The sequence below is a fragment of the Entelurus aequoreus genome, linkage group LG21 (assembly GCF_033978785.1).
Source record: "Entelurus aequoreus isolate RoL-2023_Sb linkage group LG21, RoL_Eaeq_v1.1, whole genome shotgun sequence".
NCBI classification, from domain to species: Eukaryota; Metazoa; Chordata; class Actinopteri; order Syngnathiformes; family Syngnathidae; genus Entelurus; species Entelurus aequoreus.
This window is the reverse complement of record NC_084751.1, coordinates 9,521,587-9,542,625: the sequence shown is the minus strand read 5'-3', so window position 1 is coordinate 9,542,625 and position 21,039 is coordinate 9,521,587. Positions and strand designations below refer to the sequence as shown.

Sequence of the window (21,039 nt, the reverse complement as noted above, 5' to 3'; positions counted from 1 at the left end):
CTCGTTGAAAACACGCCATTCGTCATCAACTTTTCTCTTTTTAGCGTCTCGGGTGTAAACCGGGCATCACTTGTCGCTGTGCACCTTCGCTCACAAGTTACACACGAACATACGCCCATAAATAACACTTTTCAAAATAAAAGCAGCACAGTTGTATTGCGCGCACGACGTTGATGTTTTTTCAACTTTATTTTGTAATTTGTGATTGCAGCTGTTCACATTCACTCACAATCACGCGCATACGTCCACACGGAAGTAATACAAATAACGCTTTTCAAAACAAAAGCAGCACCGCTGTATTGCACACTCGACATAGATACTTTTTTAAATGTATTTTGTAATTTATGATTGGCCTCACGCGGGCCGGACAGGGACGCACAAAGGGCCGGATGTGGCCCGCGGGCCGCAGAATGCCCAGGTCTGCACTAAAGCATATCAAACATGTATGCATTATCCACAACAGCCACTTGAGGGCAGCCATGTGTCACATAGACCAGAGCCGTGTACAGAGAGTTTGGCCATGTTGGGACCAAACATGGCGCCCTGTAGTCACGTGAGGGGCTTTTGACCAATCATTTGAGAGATCATCTGGCCATTCTCTCTCTGATTGAAGCCCCTCACGTGACTACAAGGTGCCATGTTTGGTGCCAACTTGGAAACTGTGTTGGCCATACTCTCTGACGTAACCCTCCTCACATAACCTTCCGCCCCATATTTCAATGCCTCACTTCCTGTTTCCTGACAGATGGGCGGAGCCTCTGCCTACAGCACCCAGTTCCTGTCTCATTCGGGCCCTCGCGGACCCGGAGGGATGAGCACAAGCGGGATGGTCCCCACCAGGCCCGGACCACAACCACCACCCGGCGGGAGCTTGTATCCCCCCCATCCTGGCACCGCACAGAAGATGCATGCAGGCTATCCTGGCGCTCCGCAAGGCCTCAAGCGGGCCTTCCCCTCTGAGGTCAGTGTCATGTTCATCCTGAATGACCTCTGACCTCTAAAGGGGAACTCTGCCTATCGTTCACAATCATTATGAGAGACAAGAAGACAAAAGGTTGTTTTTTAGTCGCAATAACACGCATGACGTGCTGCGTGTATCGTGATCAATATGAAGTGCGACTCACTCGATGGACAGTTGTCTGTTTGGTCCAGCTGGCCAGGGACGTTTTTTCCGGGTTATTTTGGTAAGCACTCCATTTATGTGGAAATGGCATGGCTTCAAGTTCCACATTTTGCAGCTTCAAGTCACTTTCACCTCCTTCTCTCGGCTTCTGTCTGCTCCAGCGTCTTCGTGCTGGCTTCTAGAAGCAGCAGTTCATCCTCCATATATTCAGCTTCAAAATTATAAGGTTGTGAATCCTCATTTTTGTTCTTTGTTACCGAATTTGCCATGATTAGAACACACTCGCGTTTGTTTCCGGAAGTAGGAACACACATTTGTTGCCAGAAGTAAGTGCGCTGCTATGGAAACAGAAATAAATGTGCAGAGGAATTAGTTCTGGCAATGATTAAAATGACCAAAATATGGTAAATATTGTACATATTGTTGTGAAGGTGTCTGTTACTACATTATATATATACTTGCAGTGTGTATATTGTACATATTACATATTGTTATGAAGGTGTCTGTTACTACATTATATATATACTTGCAGTGTGTATATTTTACATATGACATATTGTTATGAAGGTGTCTGTTACTACATTATATATATACTTGCAGTGTGTATATTGTACATATTACATATTGTTATGAAGGTGTCTGTTACTACATGATATATATACTTGCAGTGTGTATATTGTACATATGACATATTGTTATGAAGGTGTCTGTTACTACATGATATATATACTTGCAGTGTGTATATTGTACATATTACATATTGTTATGAAGGTGTCTGTTACTACATTATATATATACTTGCAGTGTGTATATTGTACATATTACATATTGTTATGAAGGTGTCTGTTACTACATTATATATATACTTGCAGTGTGTATATTGTACATATTGTTATGAAGGTGTCTGTTACTACATTATATATACACTTGAAGCATGTAAATAAAGCGTTAATGGAGGGTTTTGAAGTTGTTTTAGAGGCTTTCAAGGCTCCGATGACTGCCATTGGCCGCATCTGCCAAGCGTTTTTTATCATCTTTAAAACCTCCCCTCTCCCCCTAAAAAGATGTATTCTGGTCTTTCATAAGGATTGTGAACTACAGGTCAAACAAGTCCAGCTCCCCTTGAACCTGTGTGCCACATGAACCTTGAACCTGTGTGCCACATGAACCTTGAACCTGTGTGCCACATGAACCTTGAACCTGTGTGCCACATGAACCTTGAACCTGTGTGCCACATGAACCTTGAACCTGTGTGCCACATGAACCTTGAACCTGTGTGCCACATGAACCTTGAACCTGTGTGCCACATGAACCTTGAACCTGTGTGCCACATGAACCTTGAACCTGTGTGCCACATGAACCTTGAACCTGTGTGCCACATGAACCTTGAACCTTTGTGCCACATGAACCTTGAACCTGTGTGCCACATGAACCTTGAACCTTTGTGCCACATGAACCTTGAACCTGTGTGCCACATGAACCTTGAACCTGTGTGCCACATGAACCTTGAACCTGTGTGCCACATGAACCTTGAACCTTTGTGCCACATGAACCTTGAACCTGTGTGCCACATGAACCTTGAACCTGTGTGCCACATGAACCTTGAACCTTTGTGCCACATGAACCTTGAACCTGTGTGCCACATGAACCTTGAACCTGTGTGCCACATGAACCTTGAACCTGTGTGCCACATGAACCTTGAACCTTTGTGCCACATGAACCTTGAACCTGTGTGCCACATGAACCTTGAACCTTTGTGCCACATGAACCTTGAACCTGTGTGCCACATGAACCTTGAACCTGTGTCCCACATGAACCTTGAACCTTTGTGCCACATGAACCTTGAACCTGTGTGCCACATGAACCTTGAACCTGTGTGCCACATGAACCTTGAACCTGTGTGCCACATGAACCTTGAACCTTTGTGCCACATGAACCTTGAACCTGTGTGCCACATGAACCTTGAACCTTTGTGCCACATGAACCTTGAACCTGTGTGCCACATGAACCTTGAACCTGTGTGCCACATGAACCTTGAACCTGTGTGCCACATGAACCTTTAACCTGTGTGCCACATGAACCTTGAACCTGTGTGCCACATGAACCTTGAACCTGTGTGCCACATGAACCTTGAACCTGTGTGCCACATGAACCTTGAACCTGTGTGCCACATGAACCTTGAACCTGTGTGCCACATGAACCTTGAACCTGTGTGCCACATGAACCTTGAACCTGTGTGCCACATGAACCTTGAACCTGTGTGCCACATGAACCTTGAATCTGTGTGCCACATGAACCTTGAACCTGTGTGCCACATGAACCTTGAACCTGTGTGCCACATGAACCTTGAACCTTTGTGCCACATGAACCTTGAATCTGTGTGCCACATGAACCTTGAACCTGTGTGCCACATGAACCTTGAACCTGTGTGCCACATGAACCTTGAACCTGTGTGCCACATGAACCTTGAACCTGTGTGCCACATGAACCTTGAATCTGTGTGCCACATGAACCTTGAACCTGTGTGCCACATGAACCTTGAACCTGTGTGCCACATGAACCTTGAACCTGTGTGCCACATGAACCTTGAACCTGTGTGCCACATGAACCTTGAACCTGTGTGCCACATGAACCTTGAACCTGTGTGCCACATGAACCTTGAATCTGTGTGCCACATGAACCTTGAATCTGTGTGCCACATGAACCTTGAACCTGTGTGCCACATGAACCTTGAACCTTTGTGCCACATGAACCTTGAATCTGTGTGCCACATGAACCTTGAACCTGTGTGCCACATGAACCTTGAACCTGTGTGCCACATGAACCTTGAACCTGTGTGCCACATGAACCTTGAACCTGTGTGCCACATGAACCTTGAATCTGTGTGCCACATGAACCTTGAACCTGTGTGCCACATGAACCTTGAATCTGTGTGCCACATGAACCTTGAACCTGTGTGCCACATGAACCTTGAACCTGTGTGCCACATGAACCTTGAACCTGTGTGCCACATGAACCTTGAACCTGTGTGCCACATGAACCTTGAACCTGTGTGCCACATGAACCTTGAACCTGTGTGCCACATGAACCTGAGCTTTGTGTTCAGAGAATCTGTCAACTAGGAAGTATGATTTAATGTTCTTGAACCTTTGCAGGGTTTTCCCGCCCAGCACTTTGGTCCTGGTGGGATGTCGCCGTACGCTCAGCAGCCTGTGCAGTACCCCCCCGGACCCCAGCAGCGATGCGCCCCCTCCCCCTCCAGCCGCCTGCCCCCCATCAGCCAGTACGGGTCGGCCTCACACAACCCGGCTCAGTTCCCGCCCGGTGCCGGCCAGCCCAACCCCCCCCAGTATTACAAGGTAAGTGGATGCGATCCTTCAGAGGCCACGCCCCCTTCTGATGCGTCCTGTTTGCGTTCTTCAGTCAGAACCGTTTAACGGCCAGAGCAGCCTGCCCCCGGGGGGCCCAGGAGGATACAACGCCTTTACGCAGGCGGCAGCCAGTGGGGTAAGTAAGACCTGTCGTCATGACGACTGTCATATTTTGAAGCGTTAAAACATTCGCCGGTTGTCTCCGCCTCTCAGCCGGGGCGGGGTGGAGGGATGCCGGTGTATCCCAGCTCCCCCATGGGCGGGAACCCCACGCCTCCCATGACTCCTGGGACATCCATGCCGCCCTACCTCTCTCCGGGACATGACACCAAACCCCACTACCTGCCCCCGGACATCAAAGGCAACATGGGCGGCCCCCAGCCCGCGACAGGTGAGACGCCGTTAGACTGCCATCACAGAAGAAGAAGAAGCTGATGTGACCTTTAACCCCTCAAGGTAACCCCAGTGATGACCTCCGCCTGACCTTTCCCGTGCGGGACGGCGTGGTCTTGGAGCCGTTCAGGCTGGAACACAACTTGGCCGTCAGCAACCACGCCTTCCAGCTCAAAGACTCGGTCTACAAAACGCTCATGATGAGGTGGGCGGGGCTACTACTTATCCCGCACGCCGCCGCCACGACGTCCTGTCTGAGCGCTGTGCTGTGTCGCCCTCCACAGGCCAGACCTGGAGCTGCAGTTCAAGTGTTATCACCACGAGGACCGCCAGATGAACACCAACTGGCCCGCCTCCGTGCAGGTGAGCGTCAACGCCACGCCGCTGTGCATCGAGCGCGGCGACAACAAGACCTCCCACAAGCCCTTGTACCTCAAACAAGTGTGCCACCCCGGACGCAACACCGTCCAGATCACCGTCACCGCCTGCTGCTGCGTGAGTGTGCTGCCCACCACCCGGGGAGGAGGTGAGCGACTGACGGTGTTCTCTTTTGCAGTCGCACCTGTTTGTGCTGCAGCTGGTCCATCGGCCCTCCGTCAGGTCGGTGCTGCAAGGCCTCATGAAGAAGAGGCTGCTGCCCGCCGAGCACTGCATCACTAAGAGTGAGACCTCACACTCCTTTGTAGGGCTGCACATTCATGGCCATTGATTCATGCCCTTATGTCACCGCAAGAGGCTGAGGGGTTTAACCCCCCGCCCCCGGTGGTCGTCACCGGCTTTTCAGTGACCGCCATGTTCGCCAATCCGCATTGTTGCACCTCGCGTTTGTTCGTCTACCGCTTCAAACATGGAGAAACAAGTCTTAACTGAACAGAGTGAGCCCTCATTTCAGTCGTTCAAAATCTTTGTCTCGGTGGGCAGAGAACAAGTCAGCAGGACAGAGAGAAGTTCCACCAAATAGCAAGAATTAGGAGGGGGAAAAATAAGACTACAAAGCCAAACGTCCCGTTGTGGGAAGATTTCAGCTTCAAATCCGATAGCAATATGAGCGCATCAACAAGCGAGAATGCTGTGATGGCAAACAAGAAAACAACGTCCTTCCTAGTTTTTATAACTGGGGGAAAAAATGCACTTTATGATGTTCAAGGTTAGAGATGTCCGATAATATCGGCCGATAAATGCTTTAGAATGTAATATCGGAAATTATCGGTATCGTTTTTTTTATAAAAAACACAAGATACACTTACAATTAGTGCACCAACCCAAAAAACCTCCCTCCCCCATTTACACTCATTCACACAAAAGGGTTGTTTCTTTCTGTTATTAATATTCTGCTTCCTACATTATATATCAATATATATCAATACAGTCTGCAAGGGATACAGTCCGTAAGCACACATGATTGTGCGTGCTGCTGCTCCACTAATAGTACTAACCTTTAACAGTTAATTTTACTCATTTTCATTAATTACTAGTTTCTATGTAACTGTTTTTATATTGTTTTACCTTTTTTTTTATTCAAGAAAATTGTTTTAATTTAGTTATCTTATTTTATTATTATTTTTAAAAAGTACCTTATCTTCACCATACATGGTTGTCCAAATTAGGCATAATAATGTGTTAATTCCACGACTGCATATATCGGTTGATATCGGTATCGGTTGATATCGGTATCGGTAATTAAAGAGTTGGGCAATATCGGAATATCGGATATCGGCAAAAAGCCATTATCGGACATCCCTAGTTGGTATCAGTAATTAAAGATTTGGACAATATCGGATATCGGCAAAAAGCCATTATCGGACATTCCTATTCAAGGTTTAGGTTCTCAAACTGTGGAAGGTGTAGCACTAGTGGTACGCGGGCTCCATCTAGTGGTATCCCTAAGAATCACCTAATTAAATATTCAAACAGTGTAGCTGTGTTTCATGTTAGTGGCCAAAAGCATCTTGGTAAATTAAACCTCTGCCTTGTTTTTTAATGAATATTTAGGCCTACTACGCTACTGTATTTTAATGTAAGTCGTCATGGTGCTACTTGGAGTGTTTTCTGAAAGTTTGAGAACTGATTTAAGCTACATTTTTCCTTACAGTGATGAGTCTATTTGTTTTGTTTGTTTATTTAGGATGACAGTTACTTACCTTCCAATTACAGTACAACGGTAAACAATTCTACAATAACAAGAGACAAAAGTTTATACATTTTTTGGTTACTTCCATTATTGTATATAATTACATTAAGACTATATCGTGTTTATAATGTAATCGGTTATTTCTTCAGTTTGAGAGCAGGATGTATACAAGAGCTCAGAGTGTCTGCATAAAGCCAAGTATTTTCTCAATAATGCATATTGTTCTAATGTGTGGAACCTCGAGACAAGAATATGTTGATTGACAGTCTAAAAGTAACTTTCACAGTTTTATGTCGAGATGCATACGGAGAACAAGTATTTTTTTGGTCCTGGTTCCTAATTGGGTCCGTCAGCGTCAGAATCAGCCGAGCGGTTTTCTTCAGACACCACAACTTTGCTGATTCCGTGTCTCAGTTGAAACGTAACCATCCATCACTCTTCTGAAGTTGTGATTGAGGTTTATTTCTCTCATGTTTGAATTTCCCTGCCTGGGCTTTGATTACAGGCCCAGAAATTGGCATCGTTTTACTTCTCCGCTAAAAACCACTCAAACTTGCATTTATCTAAATTTGTATGCTCTGCGAGTTTCAGCTTTTTTGTCATAGTCCCGTACTGTCAAAGTCATCCGCATATATTCAGCGCTTCTCCATCCTCGCACAGATTCATTGATGACCAAATCACGAGCTGTTTGTGTTTGACAAATACTGGACTTGATTTCATTCAATGCTGCAATTTGAGCAGCAACTGTGAAGCAGTTTGGCTTCCACTTGACATTTTCTTTTAAACTTTTGCCAGACATGTTTCCGTCTTAGCACTGCGCAGTACGGCTGCACACATTTGCTTCCTGCTTGGTGGATGCTGGATGGTGCACACATTTGCTTCCTGCTTGGTGGATGCTGGATGCTGGATGGTGCACCCACGTCTCAGTAGGTCGGGTCCATACAGTATTGATAGGCGATAATTTGGTGAAACACAAACCAGATTGACTCTGGTGGGGGAAAAACTGGCGATGGCACGACCCCGTTATATCAAACTTCTGCTCTAGTACCGATAAGGAATATCAATATTAATGCAGCGATTCTCAAACTGTGGTATGCAGGCTCCACTTAATAATAACGTATAAAGGGCAACTGCACTTTTTTGGGGGGAATTTGGCCAATCGTTTACAACAGGGTTGTCCAAACTTTTTCCACTGAGGGCCGCACACTGAAAAATCAAAGCAAGCGGGGGCCATTTTGGTATTTTTTATTTTAAAAAAACCATACAATATATGTATAAAAAATATACATTTAGGCCTCCACTCAAGCTTGATCCCGGGTACCCCAAAGGGTTTTGGTAAAAAAAAATAAAAAAAATGTGTCATTATTCAGTATTATTATTCAAGTTTTAAATCTCTAGATAAACATTAGGTCCATCTGTCAATATAACGTTTTTAAAGATTTAAGTTGTATGCTCTTTTTGTCAAACAAAACCCAGTTTTTTATGGGAAAAACACAAAATATGCAATATTTTCACCCAATAAAATTTTTAAGTGGAATATTTGACATTATATAATAATTGGAGCTTTGAAAAGGTCAACAACTCATAACACCATTGATTTTAATTCATTATTATTTTTTGAGCAATGAGACTTAAAAGATTAAGATTAAAGATTAAAGTACCAATGATTGTCACACACACACTAGATGTGGTGAAATTTGTCCTCTGCATTTGTCCCATCCCCTTGGGGAGCAGTGGGCAGCAGCGGCGCCGCGCCCGGGAATCATTTTGGTGATTTAACCCCCAACAAACAGATCACACTAAAATTATTGGGAATCCAAAAGGGTCCTACTCATTAAAGTGTTAAAAAATAAATTATAATTTTTTTTTACTGTTTACTTTTAACACAATAATCTCAACTTCAGATCTATCCGCCAATTATACGTTTTATTGTTGTTTATGTTTTTTGTTTGTTCGTTTGAGGCCCTTCTTTTAAAAAAAAAAAACAGCTCAGTTTTTTATATGGCAAACACAAAATATGCAACATTTTCCCCCAAAAATATCTCAAAGTGGAATATTTAATGTGACGTAATTGGAGCCTTGAAAAGGTCAATAATTCATAATAACATTGATTTTGATTCATTATTATTTTTTAAAGAAAGAAACAGCCTGCGTGGCAGCTTTGTGTAATTAGAGTAAACATTGCAACATTTTCTTGTTACATTTCACCGGTTTGCTCTTTTATACAATTTTTTATGTTTTTAATTTTTTCCAATCATATTTTTAAAATGTGCCGTGGGGCCGTTAAAAAATGACCTGCGGGCCGCAAATGGCCCCCGGGCCGCACTTTGGACACCCCTGGTTTACAATCATTGAAAGACATGACGATGGATGTATATTTTTTGCATTCTAAATATTAAATAAATGCGATCAAAAGTTGGCTTACAATTCTGCCTACCGGGCACATTTATAACAACATTTAATATTAACATTTTTTGATCATTTTAAGCATACGTGGCGCATTCATTTAAAAAATGTAGCGCCTTTGCTTTTTTCCCCCTTCATCACTAATTATTACTCACTGCAGACTTCATGAGAGCCAACAAATGTAATAAAACATCACTTACTGTACACGGTCTGCTGTCATTAGGATGCCGATTGCTGGGATGTTCATATATTCCCATTTAGGTGACGATCGTGAAGAAAGTTTATTTTTGTGTCGTTCTCTGCATTTCCGGCCCTAAGTGGCTGTTAAAGTGTACCAACTTGTCAGAATACCTCCTCAGACTTCTTCTGTCCAGGTGAGATGCATGATTTATGATCTAGAGTAAACTTAGAGGGAGCATGAAAGTGACAAAGCAGCAGAGCAGTTGATGTAAACACAGTAGGGACACACTAAAGTGATCACGTCGCCACTATAAATTGTTGGTCTGCGTTAGCACTTATAATAACATCACTAATACTTGGTTAATATCCAAGTCACCAAATGTAAATGGAGTATTGTTGGCGCCTTTTGAATGGTTTATTGGATTTTACGGGCAAAATAGAGGACATTCTTTTGGCTCCACTGTAAGCGGATGTTTATTTACAAGTTAGAGTGCATTCAAATAAATCCATCCGCCGCCATGTCTTTCATAGTCATGATAGATGATAGGCAAACTTCCCCAAAAAATGCAGTTCCCCTTTCAGTATTATTAATGACATTCAAACAGTGTTACTGTTTGAAGTGTGTGTAATGTTAGTGGCTACAAATATTAGATATACCGTTAAAAAACCTCTGCCTTGTTTTTAATGAACACTTAGGACTACTACGATACTGTATTTTAATTTTGGTCGTTATTGCGGTACTTGGAGAGCCAAGTGTTTGCTGAGGTGGTACTTGAGAACTACTGACCCTATTTATAGGTATAAAATATACAAATCGAATCACAAGTTTAGAGATAAAAATTAGAGATGTCCGATAATGGCTTTTTTGCCGATATCCGATATTGTCCAACTCTTAAATACCGATACCGATATATACAGTCGTGGAATTAACACATTATGCCTAATTTTGTTGTGATGCCCCGCTGGATGCATGAAACAATGTAACAAGGTTTTACAAAATAAATCAACTCAAGTTATGGAAAAAAATGCCAACATGGCACTGACATATTTATTATTGAAGTCACAAAGTGCATTATTTTTTTAACATAAGCGGGGGGGTGTATATTGTAGCGTCCCGGAAGAGTTAGTGCTGCAAGGGGTTCTGGGTATTTGTTCTGTTGTGTTTATGTTGTGTTACGGTGCGGATGTTCTCCCGAAATGTGTTTGTCATTCTTGTTTGGTGTGGGTTCACAGTGTGGCGCATATTTGTAACAGTGTTAAAGTTGTTTATACGGTCCACCCTCAGTGTGACCTGTATGGCTGTTGACCAAGTATGCCTTGCATTCACTTGTGTGTGTGAAAAGCCGTATATATTATGTGATTGGGCCGGCACGCAAAGGCAGTGCCTTTAAGGTTTATCGGCGCTCTGTACTTCTCCCTACGGCCGTGTACACAGCGGCGTTTTAAAAAAGTCATACATTTTACTTTATGAAACCGATACTGATAATTTCCGATATTACATTTTAAAGCTTTTATCGCTGCCGATATTAACGGACATCTCTAATAAAAATCCCTATTAGGTTTTTCCTCAATGGTGTAGCCGGACTCCTTTGTCCAGCTGGTATTGGCGGTGTGTTTAGTCCAGGGGTCACCAACGTGGTGCCCGCGGGCACCAGGTAGCCCGTAAGGACCAGATGAGTAGCCTGCTGGCCTGTTCTAAAAATAGCTCAAATAGCAGCACTTACCAGTGAGCTGCCTCTCTTTTTTAAATTGTATTTATTTACTAGCAAGCTGGTCTCACTTTGCCTGACATTTTTAATTCTAAGAGAGACAAAACTCAAATAGAATTTGAAAATCCAAGAAAATATTTGAAAGACTTGGTCTTCACTTGTTTAAATAAATTCATTAATTTTTTGACTTTGCTTCTTATAACTTTCAGAAAGACAATTTTAGAGAAAAAATACAACCTTAAATATGATTTTAGGATTTTTAAACACATATACCTTTTTACCTTTTAAATTCCTTCCTCTTCTTTCCTGACAATTTAAATCAATGTTCAAGTAAATGTATTTTTTTTATTGTAAAGAATAATAAATAAATTTTAGTTTAATTCTTCATTTTAGCTTCTGTTTTTTCGACGAAGAATATTTGTGAAATATTTTTTCAAACTTATTATGATTAAAATTCAAAAAAATTATTCTGGCAAATCTAGAAAATCTGTAGAATCAAATTTAAATCTTATTTCAAAGTCTTTTGAATTTCTTTTAAAATTTTTGTTCTGGAAAATCTAGAAGAAATAATGATTTGTCCTTGTTAGAAATATAGCTTGGTCCAATTTGTTATATATTCTAACAAAGTGTAGATTGGATTTTAACCTATTTAATCAAAATTCTAAAATTGTCTTAATCAGGAAAAATTACTAATGATGTTCCATAAATTCTTTTTTTAAGTTTTTCTCTTCTTTTTTTTGGTTGAATTTTGAATTTTAAAGAGTCGAAATTGAAGATAAACTATGTTTCAAAATTTAATTGTCATTTTTTTCGTGTTTTCTCCTCTTTTAAACTGTTCAATTAAGTGTAAATATCATTAATTATTAATAATAACATAGAGTTAAAGGTAAATTGAGCAAATTGGCTATTTCTGGCAATTTACTTAAGTGTGTATCAAACTGGTAGCCCTTCGCATGAATCACTACCCAAGAAGTAGCTCTTGCCTTCAAAAAGGTTGGTGACCCCTGCTTTAAGCAGCATTACTGCCCCCTGCAGGATTGTAGGCAAAGTAGTTGTGTGTTAGTTGAGAAATGACTTGATGATGATGATAAATGCTTTGTCTCAGTCAAGAGGAACTTCAGCAGCGGCACCATCCCCGGGACTCCCGGGCTCAACGGAGAGGACGGCGTGGAGCAAACGGCCATCAAAGTCTCGCTGAAATGTCCCATCACGTTCAGACGGATCCAGCTGCCGGCCAGAGGCCACGACTGCCGGCACATACAGGTGGGCACATACAGGTGGGCCCCTGCACCGGGGACGTAGATGTCAGCGCGCTAACCCACTTCTCTCCACACGTGGTTGCAGTGTTTCGACCTGGAGTCATATTTGCAGCTGAATTGTGAACGAGGAACGTGGCGGTGCCCCGTCTGCAAGTAGGTTCTCCGCCCGCCCCTCAGAACCCAGGTGGCGTGCACGTGTACCATGTGTGCTGCTCTCGTTACAGTAAGACCGCTTTGCTGGAAGGCCTGGAAGTGGACCAATACATGTTGGGGATTCTGGTCTACATTCAAAAGTAGGTCCACGTCACGGTCCGCAACTTTCACCAAGCCCTTCTCTTACTTTAACCTTCTTTTCCACCAGTTCTGAATATGAGGAGATCACCATCGACCCACTTTGTGGCTGGCGGCCGGTTCCGATCAAACCCGACCTGCACATCAAAGAGGAGCCTGACGGGCCTCCTCTGAAACGCTGCCGCACCGTCAGCCCGAGTCACATGGTGCTGCCCAACGTGATGGAGATGATCGCTGCCCTGGGGCCTCCAACCTCACCATACCCGGGTGGACCAGCAGGGGGCAGGAGCAGCCCGGACTACAACAGACCTGGTAAGAAGGGGAGTGTGGGGTCGCCATGACGACAAGGGATGGGTATGGAAACTGGGTTCCAAAATGCAAAAAAGTAGCTATCATTAACTCATTTGTGTTAAAAGACCACATTGACAGAAGTGCAGCGATCCAGTTTTATTGTCCGTCAGCACGTTTGATAACATTCATCCTCACAAGCTAAAACTTCCTCATTACGCACAAGTAGCATTCACAAACCTCAACATTGTAAACTTCAACAGTAGGCAGGAAGTCTCATGAAAACACAGCAGCCATCAAAAGGCACACTTCCAGCCTTCACAATAAAAGCACGGCGCACTTATGTGTCTTACACAAGCATATTTGTTTTGCACATTCGCTGTGTTCCATAATTACTTTGGTTTTGCTGTGATAATTATGACAATAACTTCTATACTCAGGCATGTGATTTGACCACAATGAAAAAGACTGAAAAAACTTCCGGGGGTCTGGGGGACGAAGGCCCCCAGCCAGGTCCTGGTTTTTCACCAATTTAACATGCTAAAATGAACAAAGACAGCACCATTTGAAGAAAATATTTGAGTGTTTAAAGACATGAAAACATCATTAATAGAACATACATAACCCAATGATCCTAATGAATCACTGTATATGGTTCAGTCCCAACAGTATTTAGTCACTAATATTTACATCTTGTGTTCATTTCACATCCACAGGTGTCACATTGATCAGTGTTATTGTCTACACTTTATTTACAGTATTACCACATTACTTCAGTTCATGTAATGTAAACATTTCATTCTTTTCGCCAAAATAGGATATAAATTTATGAAAATAATTCAACATGTTTAGTATTGTTTACTCATATTTGAAAATAGGAAATAATAATAATGTGAGGACACTGACATATTGCATGAAACAAGTGTGAAAATATTTACCTTCAAGATTGTTACACCACTGACAATAGTTTCAACAGACTACATAAGAACTTAATATTACAAAATAGTATTATATGCAAATTTATTTCAAATAAATTGTTAACTGGATTCAATAATGCGACTCTTTGAATTTCTTTAATTTCATAATATATTTTCACGTGGCTTTTTATTTTTAGAAAAACCCATTTATATTTCGCTAAGCAATAATTGGTTAATATTCAAAACAAACATGCGTATTTCGCAAGCAAATATTTTTTAGCTTACCTCATTAACAACCCTGTCTGCAACTGAAGTGGGTGGATCTTTCCTCTCCATGTAAACAAAAGATGAAGTCCGTAAGGTTTGCTCACTTTCGGTTGACATCCAAAAGTAGCAGCTAGTGAAAAGTTAGTTTTCCTTGCTTCAAGTTGTTTCATGTTTTTGACGTTTCGCATGTACTTCCAAAGCCTTGAAACCTCGTGATCCATAGTCAATATTATCATGACACCACGTGCACAAAACCTTTCCGGGACCATCGATTTTCCGAATAAAATCACCGAATAAAGTCGTAACTTTCTTCTTCCCAACAGTATCAGTGATTTCCCTTTCCATCCAGTCCCATCGAAACTTATTTTTGACATGTTTATCAATTTATTTTACTCGTAAAGCGTCCTTTCTCTCGAGAACTGACATTGTTTACATATGGAAAATGGCCGTAGTAACCATTATGAATGATGACGTTATCATCATTCATAACAGATGTCCTGATTGGTCACAAGGAACATATCGACCAATCAACTACGGCGTAATATAAACTACGTCTCAAATCTTGATTTAGGGTTGGAAAAAAAACGGAAAAACGGGAGATAATTTTTTTCCCCCCCCGAGATTAAAAAAGACGGAATTCCGACTTTGGACGGAAAAATCACATACCTGTATACTATTGAATGTACTATTTATTTACATGCTTAAAGTATTTAAATTACAATTTGTAAAAAAAAAAATCTACAAAAATACAGTTATAGCACCAGCACCGTATGATTCTAGTAAGACTGTGCCATCTATTTTTTCCACAAAAAATTTGATTTATGTTTCCCCTACTTTTTAAAGTAACCAATGCATACTAAAAAAGTTCCAAGCAAGTTTTGCTTTTCTTTGATCAAAAACGAGTAGTTAAAAATGGCACTGCATACTCTGCTTTCTCCTTTTGGCAAAAATATGTAGGGATGTCCGATAATGGCTTTTTGCCGATATCCAATATTCCGATATTGTCCAACTCTTTAATTACCGATACCGATATCAACCAATATATGCAGTCGTGGAATTAACACATTATTATGCCTAATTTGGACAACCAGGTATGGTGAAGATAAGGTACTTTTTAAAAAAATTAGTAAAATAAGATAAATAAATTAAAAACATTTTCTTGAATAAAAAAGAAAGTACAACAATATAAAAACAGTTACATAGAAACTAGTAATGAATGAAAATTAGTCAAATGAAGTGTTAAAGGTTAGTACTATTAGTGGAGCAGCAGCACGCACAATCATGTGTGCTTACGGACTGTATCCCTTGCAGACTGTATTGATATATATTGATATATAATGTAGGAAGCAGAATATTAATAACAGAAAGAAACAACCCTTTTGTGTGAATGAGTGTAAATGGGGGAGGGAGGTTTTTTGGGTTGGTGCACTAATTGTAAGTGTATCTTGTGTTTTTTATGTTGATTTAATAAAATAAAAATTAAAAAAACAACAAAAAAACCGATACGATAATAAAAAAAAACCAGATACCGATAATTTCCGATATTACATTTTAACGCATATATCGGCCGATAATATCGGCAGGCCGATATTATCGGACATCTCTAAAAATATGTTTATAAAATGGGTTCTTTTCAGAACAGATAAATTGGACTATGTAGAAAATGATTGTCAAAAAACTAATAATATAATTTACTGTGATGTTTTTGCTTATGTTCATCAATATGCACTGTCCTAATAAAATACTTATTTAATATAGAGTGTCCAATGAAAGGAAAACTTCCGTTTTGAATAAAATACTTATGTATTTTTCAGAGTATAAGTCGCACCGGCCGAAAATGCATAATGAAGAAGGAAAAAAACATATATAAGTCGCACTGGAGTATAAGTCGCATTTTTTGGGGAAATGTATTTGATAAAAGCCAACACCAAGAATAGACATTTGAAAGGCAATTTAAAATGTCTAAAGAATAGTGAACAACAGGCTGAATAAGTGTACGTTATATGAGGCATAAATAACCAACTGGTATGTTAACGTAACATATTATGGTAAGAGTCATTCAAATAACTATAACATATAGAACATGCTATACGTATACCAAACAATCTGATCGCTAAATCCCATGAAATCTTACACGTCTAGTCTCTTACGTGAATGAGATCAATAATATTAGTTGATATTTTACGCTAATGTGTTAATCATTTCACACATAAGTCGCTCCTGAGTATAAGTCGCACCCCCGGCCAAACTGAAAAAAACTGCGACTTATAGTCCGAAAAATACGGTAAGTAAATAAACTACAACATTTAAGATGTATTAAGTACAAACTTAAATCCTTGAATAAAATACTTGTGTAAATAAAGATGTAGCCTTGAGAGGGCTCTTAATTTTAATGTGTGGATTAAAAAGGCTTTTGCGCGGTTTAGCGATGTGCAGAGTGACCAGCTTAGTGTGCTCCTTGTTTTATCCATACATGGCACCTTGTGGAAGTAAACTGGAGTTTGTTAGTTGATGTTCTTGTTGCATTTCCCCCATGCTTCCATTTCTGGTGCTGGAATAAGTTTGTTGTGCTGCTGCCTTTTTTTAAAGAAACTTTGCAGCGTGCAGTCATTTGCTCCACTCCTGGAGCCGCAAATCTAAACCACCGACGACACTTTTCTTTGGAACCAACAACTCGCTATCGCCATGTTGAGGGGAAAAAAACCAAGATTTTTTTCTAAATCATCTGCAACAAAAAACTTAAATTTATGGATCAAATCGACTTATCGCCCAGGCCTAGTTTCTAGTATTAGTAAAAATGTCAACTATATCTATTAGGGGTGTGGGGAAAAATCAATTTGAATTGATTTTTTCCCACACCCCTAATGGATTCAAATTCGAATCGCGATCCTCACGTTGTGCGATTCAGAATGGATTCTCATTTTTTAAAAATCGATTTTTTTTTTTTCCAATCCAACAAAACAATACACAGCAATACCATAACAATGCAATCCAATTCCAAAAGCAAACCCGAGCCAGCAACACTCAGAACTGCAATAAACAGCAATTGAGAGGAGACACAAACACCACACAGAACAAACCAAAAATGAATATTATCAACAACAGTATCAATATTAGTTACAATTTCAACATAGCAGTGATTAAAAATCCCTCATTGACATTATCATTAGACATTTATGAAAATAAATGAATAAAAGAACAATAGTGTCACAGTGGCTTACACTTGCATCGCATCTCATAAGCTTGACAACACACTGTGTCCAATATTTTCACAAAGATAAAATAAGTCGTATTTTTGGTTCATTAAATAGTTCAAACAAATGTACATTTTTGCAATCAGTTGATAAAACATCATCCTTTACAATTATAAAAGCTTTTTACAAAAATCTACTACTCTGCTTGCATGTCAGCAGACTGGGGTAGATCCTGATGAAATCTACACTACCATTCAAAAGTTTGGGGTCACCCAAACAATTTAGTGGAATAGCCTTCATTTCTAAGAACAAGAATAGACTGTCGAGTTTCAGATGAAAGTTCTCTTTTTCTGGCCATTTTGAGCGTTTAATTGTCCCCACAAATGTGATGCTCCAGAAACTCAATCTGCTCTACGGAAGGTCAGTTTTGTAGCTTCTGTTTTCTAACGTGTGAACATGATTGCACAAGGGTGTTCTAATCATCAATTAGCCTTCTGAGCCAATGAGCAAACACATTGTACCATTAGAACACTGGAGTGATAGTTGCTGGAAATGGGCCTCTATACACCTATGTAGATATTGCACCAAAAAGCAGACATTTGCAGCTAGAATGGTCATTTACCACATTAGCAATGTATAGAGTGTATTTCTTTAAAGTTAAGACTAGTTTAAAGTTATCTTCATTGAAAAGTACAGTGCTTTTCCTTCAAAAATAAGGACATTTCAATGTGACCCCAAACTTTTGAACGGTAGTGTATGTATTGAATGAATAGAGAATCCTTTTGAATCGGGAAAATATCCTTTTTGAATCGAGAATCGCGTTGAATCGGAAAAAATCGATATTTAATCGAATCGTGGGACACCCAAAGATTCACAGCCCTAATATCCATCTCTGACACCCTCACCATAATACACACAAATGTTAGATGGACACTAGAGGATTGCTAAGCTCCGCCCCTCCCCACACATTGTCAATAGATGAATGATGTCATCGTAGAAAGTCACATGATCCATCCTTTCATGGCAAGTGACCCGGAACACACCGACATCTTTACTCCGCAGGGAGTCGAGGCTTCGTCAGCCAATCTGGATTCACGGAATTCCCAAACACTCCCGGGACACCGACCCTCGGAGAGTACCCTTCTTCTGGAGCGCCTCTGGCCTACCAACCCGACCAGGTCAGAACCACTCTTACACTACCATGTGCCGTCAGTGACGCCTCAGTGGCCATCGAAAAGCATACGTTACGTAACAAGACACGCTTTGTCTGTGTGTGTGTGTGAGAGATCCGCTCCTGGCTACTCTTGACAAAACCATCCACTAGGGCAGTGTTTTTCAACCTTTTTTGAGCCAAGGCACATTTTTTGCGTTGAAAAAATGCGGAGGCACACCACCAGCAGAAATCCTAAAAAAGACGAAACTCAGTTGACAGTAAAAAGTCGTTGTCGCAATTGTTGAATATGAATTTAAAGCATAACCAAGCATGCATCACTATAGCTCTTGTCTCAAAGTAGGTGTACTGTCACCACCTGTCACATCACACTATGACTTATTTGGACTTTTTTGATGTTTTCCTGTGTGTAGTGTTTTACTTCTTGTCTTGCGCTCCTATTTTGGTGGGCTTTTTCTCTTTTTTTTGGTATTTTCCTGCAGCAGTTTCATGTCTTCCTTTGAGTGATATTTCCCGCATCTACTTTGTTTTAGCGATCAAGAATATTTCAGTTGTTTTTATCCTTCTTTGTGTGGACATTGTTGATTGTCATGTCATGTTCGGATGTACATTGTCTTTGCTCCACAGTAAGTCTTTGCTGTCGTCCAGCATTCTGTTTTTGTTTACTTTGTAGCCAGTTTCGTTCTGCATAGCCCTCCCTAAGTTTCACTGCCTTTTCTTAGGGGCACTCACCTTTTGTTTATTTTTGGTTTAAGCATCAGACACCTTTTTACCTGCACACTGCCTCCTGCTGTTACCATCTACAAAGCAATTAGCTACAGGCTGATATGGAAGAGTATTACATGGTTACTCTGCCGAGCCCTAGACAGCACCAACACTCAACAACAACACATCATTTGCAGACTATAATTACTGGTTTGCAAAAACTATTTTTAACCCAAATAGGTGAAATGAGATCATCTCCCACGGCACACCAGACTGTATCTCACGGCACACAAGTGTGCCGCGGCACAGTGGTTGAAAAACACTGCACTATGGAGCAAACACACCAAGATGGAGGTTATGACGTACTCCAACATTTACAATTCTCTACTGTCTCTGCCTGCTGCCTAGTCGGGGCACCTGAGAGCACAAGTGCACACACGATGACTGTTGCCAGGTGCAGCTGCTCGCCAGCTGTCACATGCGGGTGGCGCCACACCCGTAAATGTCACGCCGATCTTCATGTTTGTGATGTCTCAGCAGGCCACGCATCCTGGCCGCATGGAGCCCTCCCACAGTTCCCTGCTGCCACAGCACGCCAACCACAGCCTCAGTGAGGCCGGCAGCCCGCTGCCGCAAAGGAGCGTCGCTACCCACAATGCCCGGCTCCACGAAGGCTCTTTCGGCCTGGTTGGGCCGGGAGCAGCCGGGGAGGCGGCGGATCATTCGCTGGATGTGAGCGCTTCTTGGCTCTAAGTCCCCACCTGTACCTCCACCTGTTTGTCACCGCTGCTTGTTTTCCAGCTTCTGCCCGAGCTGACCAACCCTGACGAGCTGCTGTCCTACCTTGGCCCCCCCGACCTGCCCAACAACAGCAGCGACGACCTCCTCTCGCTCTTCGAGAACAACTGACCATCTTGTCAGGCCCCGCCCACCTGGTGGATGGAGGAAGAGTTCACATGCGTTTGTTGAGAAAGCTTCTAGAAGACTGACAATGTCTAGCATGGACTGAAGACCAGGACACCAACACCTTTTGTCGTCTTGCCGAGTGTCGTATTTGAGGTCTGGTGGGCGGGGCCACCTGTACAAGTAAACCACTGTGACACCTCCCACATTCCCATCAGCTCGGAACTTTCACACTGTCTGTGCCACCACGTCATCGTCATCCGTGTCGACTTTTCCCCGCAGCACGCAAACGATTCCACCTTTTTCTAAAAGACTTTGAGGTCCAAAAGAGAAAAATGTTGAGCAACGCGATAATGTTTCATTTGGAAAACAAACTATGTCATGGCAAATTTACTAGAAAAAGGTGTTTTTAAGATGTAAACTATTGCACATATTTTGTAACACATTTGAATTGCCATCGTTTTCTATTTATTTTGTAATCATAATTCTCATTGTACCGACTGTTTCTTCATTTGCTGGAACTTAAAAGGGGAATTAAAAACTAGTTGATTTGAAGCTTGTCCTTTCCAGATTGTTCTACGCATTCCCTTCATTTCAACTGAGAAACAAATGAATGAAGATGATAAATGAGGTCAAAATAAAATAGTGACAATTACCGAGCGTCCTTTTTGATTGAAACACTTTTTTAAAGCTGCTTGTCATTGCTCCACCCACATCTTCCCCCTCCCTCC

The 21,039-nt window shown here is 41.5% G+C and overlaps 1 protein-coding gene across 4 annotated transcripts in view; it reads left to right on the top strand.

Moving 5' to 3' along the window:
• The window catches only part of LOC133638313 (zinc finger MIZ domain-containing protein 2-like), a 50,857-nt gene extending 29,894 nt beyond the window's left edge, over positions 1 to 20,963 (top strand). For 3 of the 4 annotated variants that reach the window (XM_062030792.1, XM_062030793.1, XM_062030796.1), the window contains 14 exons: positions 746 to 961; positions 4,279 to 4,482; positions 4,547 to 4,630; positions 4,708 to 4,885; positions 4,951 to 5,092; positions 5,172 to 5,382; positions 5,444 to 5,549; positions 12,419 to 12,576; positions 12,658 to 12,725; positions 12,797 to 12,865; positions 12,934 to 13,175; positions 18,592 to 18,707; positions 19,943 to 20,137; positions 20,207 to 20,963. In XM_062030792.1, coding sequence (XP_061886776.1) covers positions 746 to 961; positions 4,279 to 4,482; positions 4,547 to 4,630; positions 4,708 to 4,885; positions 4,951 to 5,092; positions 5,172 to 5,382; positions 5,444 to 5,549; positions 12,419 to 12,576; positions 12,658 to 12,725; positions 12,797 to 12,865; positions 12,934 to 13,175; positions 18,592 to 18,707; positions 19,943 to 20,137; positions 20,207 to 20,314 — 2,097 coding nt within the window. In that variant the 3' untranslated portion in view covers positions 20,315 to 20,963. The remainder of the gene's footprint in view (positions 1 to 745; positions 962 to 4,278; positions 4,483 to 4,546; positions 4,631 to 4,707; positions 4,886 to 4,950; positions 5,093 to 5,171; positions 5,383 to 5,443; positions 5,550 to 12,418; positions 12,577 to 12,657; positions 12,726 to 12,796; positions 12,866 to 12,933; positions 13,176 to 18,591; positions 18,708 to 19,942; positions 20,138 to 20,206) is intronic. The other variant, XM_062030795.1, reaches the window with a different exon arrangement.
• The last annotated feature ends 76 nt before the right edge of the window (positions 20,964 to 21,039 follow it).